The 4,165-nt window shown below is 38.6% G+C and overlaps 1 protein-coding gene across 1 annotated transcript; it reads left to right on the forward strand.

Annotated features, from left to right (window-relative positions):
• The first annotated feature begins 225 nt into the window (after positions 1 to 225).
• LOC122653241 (40S ribosomal protein S23) lies at positions 226 to 3,075 on the forward strand. Its single transcript, XM_043847206.1, has 4 exons — positions 226 to 361; positions 2,267 to 2,422; positions 2,504 to 2,630; positions 2,734 to 3,075. The coding sequence occupies exons 1-4, from the start codon at positions 357 to 359 to the stop codon at positions 2,872 to 2,874; spliced, it is 429 nt and encodes a 142-aa protein (XP_043703141.1). The 5' UTR covers positions 226 to 356; the 3' UTR covers positions 2,875 to 3,075.
• The last annotated feature ends 1,090 nt before the right edge of the window (positions 3,076 to 4,165 follow it).

Raw genomic sequence — 4,165 nt, forward strand, 5'->3', positions numbered from 1 at the left:
TCCTATTAATGCGGGCCAACTTTTGACACCCCTTCTAGGGAGATGTATGAGAACTGATGAGTTTAGTGGCGAGTGGCGACGAACAGTCCGGTTCAGCCCAGCCAGGCCGGGTAAATTAGGGCCAGGGTTAGTCTTGAAGGACGAATTGGTAATATGGAGTAAAGACAGCAATACTTTTCGTCTACAAAAATTTCTTTTTAAATAGATTAGCAGTTGTAGGCTCTTATATATACGACCTGGGATATCATTTTTAGGGTTAGGGTTTTTCTTCGGCGGCTCGCTCTTCTTCTTCCTATTTTTCTCGGAGCTCACGAAGCCTTTGTTTCAGTCGAAGAAGCTCTCTACTTTCAGCAACCATGGGGTAAGAAACTTTGGCTTCCATGAATTTTCATTTGCTGTCTTAACTAAAATCGTTTAGATCATACTGTTTCTTTTTCTTTTTGTTAATTTGTATATGAAATCCGTTCCTTTGACGAATAATTGGATTATAACTGAGATATGAGACTTTTCCAGTTTCTTTTATTCAAATAGGGTTTTAAAAATTTAAATCCATGTTTGTTGATTCTCTGTCGGCGACATTTTTTGCTTCTCTAAGTTTTAGCTTAGAATCTATTTTTTAGTTGTTTTTTTGGTCTATTGGATGATGGTATTTAGGGAATCAGAAGAACTTGCTATTTTAAATTATGATGAAAATGTGACGGTTCTTACGTTAGAATCGTTTTGAAAGTATCTGAGAATGGTAAAGGTGCCCTTAGTTAGGATTCTTCAACTCCCCTTTGAGTTTCTGAAATTCATGGATTGGAATTTGGATTCGTGAACTCCCCTTTGAGTTTCTGAAATTCATGGATTGGAATTTTTTGTATGTCATTCGTGTTATTCATTCGCTGTGAGCGTGTCTTCAGTCTTCAGTCTTCGTATGTAATGATTGGACTTCTTGTTCTGCCCCGGATTTGGGGTTTCTGTCATGCTTGGCAAGACCCTGTCCTTGGTGAAACATTTTCTGTTATCTATAAGAAGAAATCGATTATTTTTCATGTGCATATGATCATTGAAAATTTTACTTACATATAATGTGTAGATAAAATATGCTTATTGATGTCTTAGAAAAGGAATTTGTCCGACTATGTTTTCCATTTTTTGATACATCTTTGGAAAGATTCAATTTAATCGTTAGAATAAGGCAGTCATGAAACAATGATAAACTTGAGCATATGGTTTATTGCTTCAAACCTAAGCACCATTTGAAAACAAATTTCTTTTATTTGTTATAATTACTATATTATTCATTCCCAGATTGTGGGGCAGTAGGAAAATTGGATTGATGAAGTTACAGTTGGTATTGCACTAGTCTTTGTTGAGTTCAGTTTCCCTGCACTGCTGTCTTCATGGGGGTGTGTGTTAGGCTCCTTTGTTATTGTTAGTTTCATTACCTTTTATCCTTCTACTGTTATGAGATTCTGGCAAGGCATGATCTTTGGGGTAATTTCCTAGACACAATAAGCATTAATAACACCAAGTCCTGGTGGTTTTCTAACTACCCCAGTGACTGTTTCCCTGCATCCTTTATTGTAACAGAAAAATATAGGGAATTATTCATCACAGAGGGTCAATGGTAATTGGGTTTGTTTCATCTAATTACCATCCCATGATAGTCCTAGATCCTGCTGGTGGTAGTGTGGATACTTGTATGAACAATGTGTACCGTCGTTTTAAAACATCTCACACACATTATTTTTCTTACCCTTCCTATTGACTTGTATAGGATTTTGGTTATTAGTGTAATTCATTTTTGGGAAAGAGAATAGTATCTGGTCGTATGCAGTGTGCGACCCTGCGCCCAGATACAGGGCCACACAGAATGATCGTCGTGCCCTCAGAGGTTTCTGCCTTTCCATTGGGGGGAGTGGCGGTCATTTTGGGCAGCCCTGTGTTTGGGTGCTGGGTCCGCATGCTGCAAGCGACCACGCAGCGTTCTTTCTCCCTTCATTTCTATAGGAACTCGGGGATTAACAATAAAGTAGTTAGACGAAGGTAATGATAACTATTATAAACTTCAAAAAAATTTGGATGAATTATGGATCACTGGAAATAGCTTTTGCATTTTTTTGGGGAGTTATCTGAATAATTGATTATGTTTAGAATATTTCATATTCTTGAAATAGATATGCTTCTTGTCTTTATCAATGAACTTGATTATGTTTTGCCTTAAATTTTGTCACATCTTATGTGTTGGTTATTTATAACCCAAGATGCAAAATTTTAATAGGAAGACACGTGGTATGGGAGCGGGACGGAAGTTGAAGTCCCACCGTAGAAGGCAAAGGTGGGCTGATAAATCGTACAAAAAATCTCACCTTGGTAATGAGTGGAAGAAGCCATTTGCTGGGTCTTCCCACGCCAAGGGTATTGTTCTTGAAAAGATGTAAGACAAAAGCAGAACCCCCTCTTTTTCACCTTTACCACCGTAATTAACTAAATACTTACATGGGTTTTGTTTTCACAGTGGTATTGAGGCCAAGCAACCTAACTCAGCCATCAGAAAATGTGCTCGAGTTCAGTTGATTAAAAATGGGAAGAAGATAGCAGCTTTTGTGCCTAATGATGGTTGCTTAAACTACATTGAAGAAAATGTAAGTTGTCTTGATGACTGGTAGGTCTGGAAATCCATTGCATTGATTAAAGACTTCTCACCTATCTTCTTGGCATTGGATTATTTCAATGCTACTATTGCAGGATGAAGTGTTGATTGCAGGGTTTGGACGTAAAGGCCATGCCGTTGGAGATATTCCTGGAGTCAGGTTCAAGGTTGTGAAGGTGTCTGGTGTGTCTCTTCTGGCCCTCTTCAAGGAGAAGAAGGAGAAGCCCAGGTCTTAATTTATCGGTGGACTTGTATTGCCAACTCTTTTAATGTTTGATTAGAGAATGATGCTTTAGGAACTCTTCATGTTGAGAGTGAATTTTGTGAACGTTTTAGTTCTCTATTTTGCAGTATCTAAGAGTCCCATTTGGGTATTAACTGTCAGGTTTATGTTTTACTTAAAGATAGACCAAATTACTTGGTTTATGTTCTTCCTTTAAATCAAAGTCGTATAAGATTAATTTTTTCCATGGTGCTAGTTTAGTACAATATTATTGCTTTGGAGCTCTCCATATACTTGGTTTGAAGGATGTCTAAATTAGCTACCCGACTTTCTGAGGGATTGGCTTTCGATAGCTTTGTGAGTAATACTGCTTATTTTGATTTCATGGGGTCATAAATTGAAATCAATTTAATCTGAAAGAGTGAAAAGCCATCCTTGTTACGATATTGAATTAAAATCAGATTCAAGTCTATTTCGTGTTCCATGTGTTAATAACAGGGAAAAAAAGGAATGGAAGCAAAATCACTCCATTTTGCCACCACCCACCAACCCTTCTCTCTCTCCTCACCGCCTTGTTCCTAGCGCTGCCCCGATCATCATAATCACACTCCCACAGTAACATAGATTATCTATTTGTGGAACGTCAATTATCAAATGAATTTCTTGTTCTTGTAATATATCATGAAATCAATCTGAAAGTGAAATCATACCAAATCAACCCTTAAGGTCGTCTGCCTTGGACCATTCTCCCATGTCTGGTCTAGGCCGAACGTGATCAAGGATGCTATTGTTCTTCAAGGTCCAGACTAAAAACTGGTTATTTAGTCAGTCTGCTTCTGGGTCTTTATCAGTTTGGGTAAACGGTTTGTTCTTGAAATTTAAATAAAACAGGTGCAAGAATGAAGTTAAGAAAAAGATATTGCTGCCTGGACCTCTAGAGTCTGCATGTGTGATTGCCAATTGGAGCACATGCGCAAGTATAGGAGTCATGAGTCAAACAACTAGGTAGCATTTTTCCCCCTATAATTAAATAAAGGAGCGTTGTTCTGTGTCGCAGCGCAGGCTGTGCTCAGGCACATGGGGTGGGCGCAATGATCACCCTACCTCCCTACACAGGCTGCCCATGTGCCTGGGCGTAGCCTGCGCTGCCGCACACAAAACAGTCTCCCTTAAATAAATTTCCATCAAGTGTTTGACACCACATACTCTTAGGTAAGTTATTTCCTAGTTAATAAAAATGGAAAGAGGACTTGATTAAAAAAATGGGGGGGGGGGGGGGGAGAGGAAATTTGCGGACTATTATC

Source organism: Telopea speciosissima, chromosome 2 (genome assembly GCF_018873765.1).
Source record: "Telopea speciosissima isolate NSW1024214 ecotype Mountain lineage chromosome 2, Tspe_v1, whole genome shotgun sequence".
Taxonomy (NCBI): domain Eukaryota; kingdom Viridiplantae; phylum Streptophyta; class Magnoliopsida; order Proteales; family Proteaceae; genus Telopea; species Telopea speciosissima.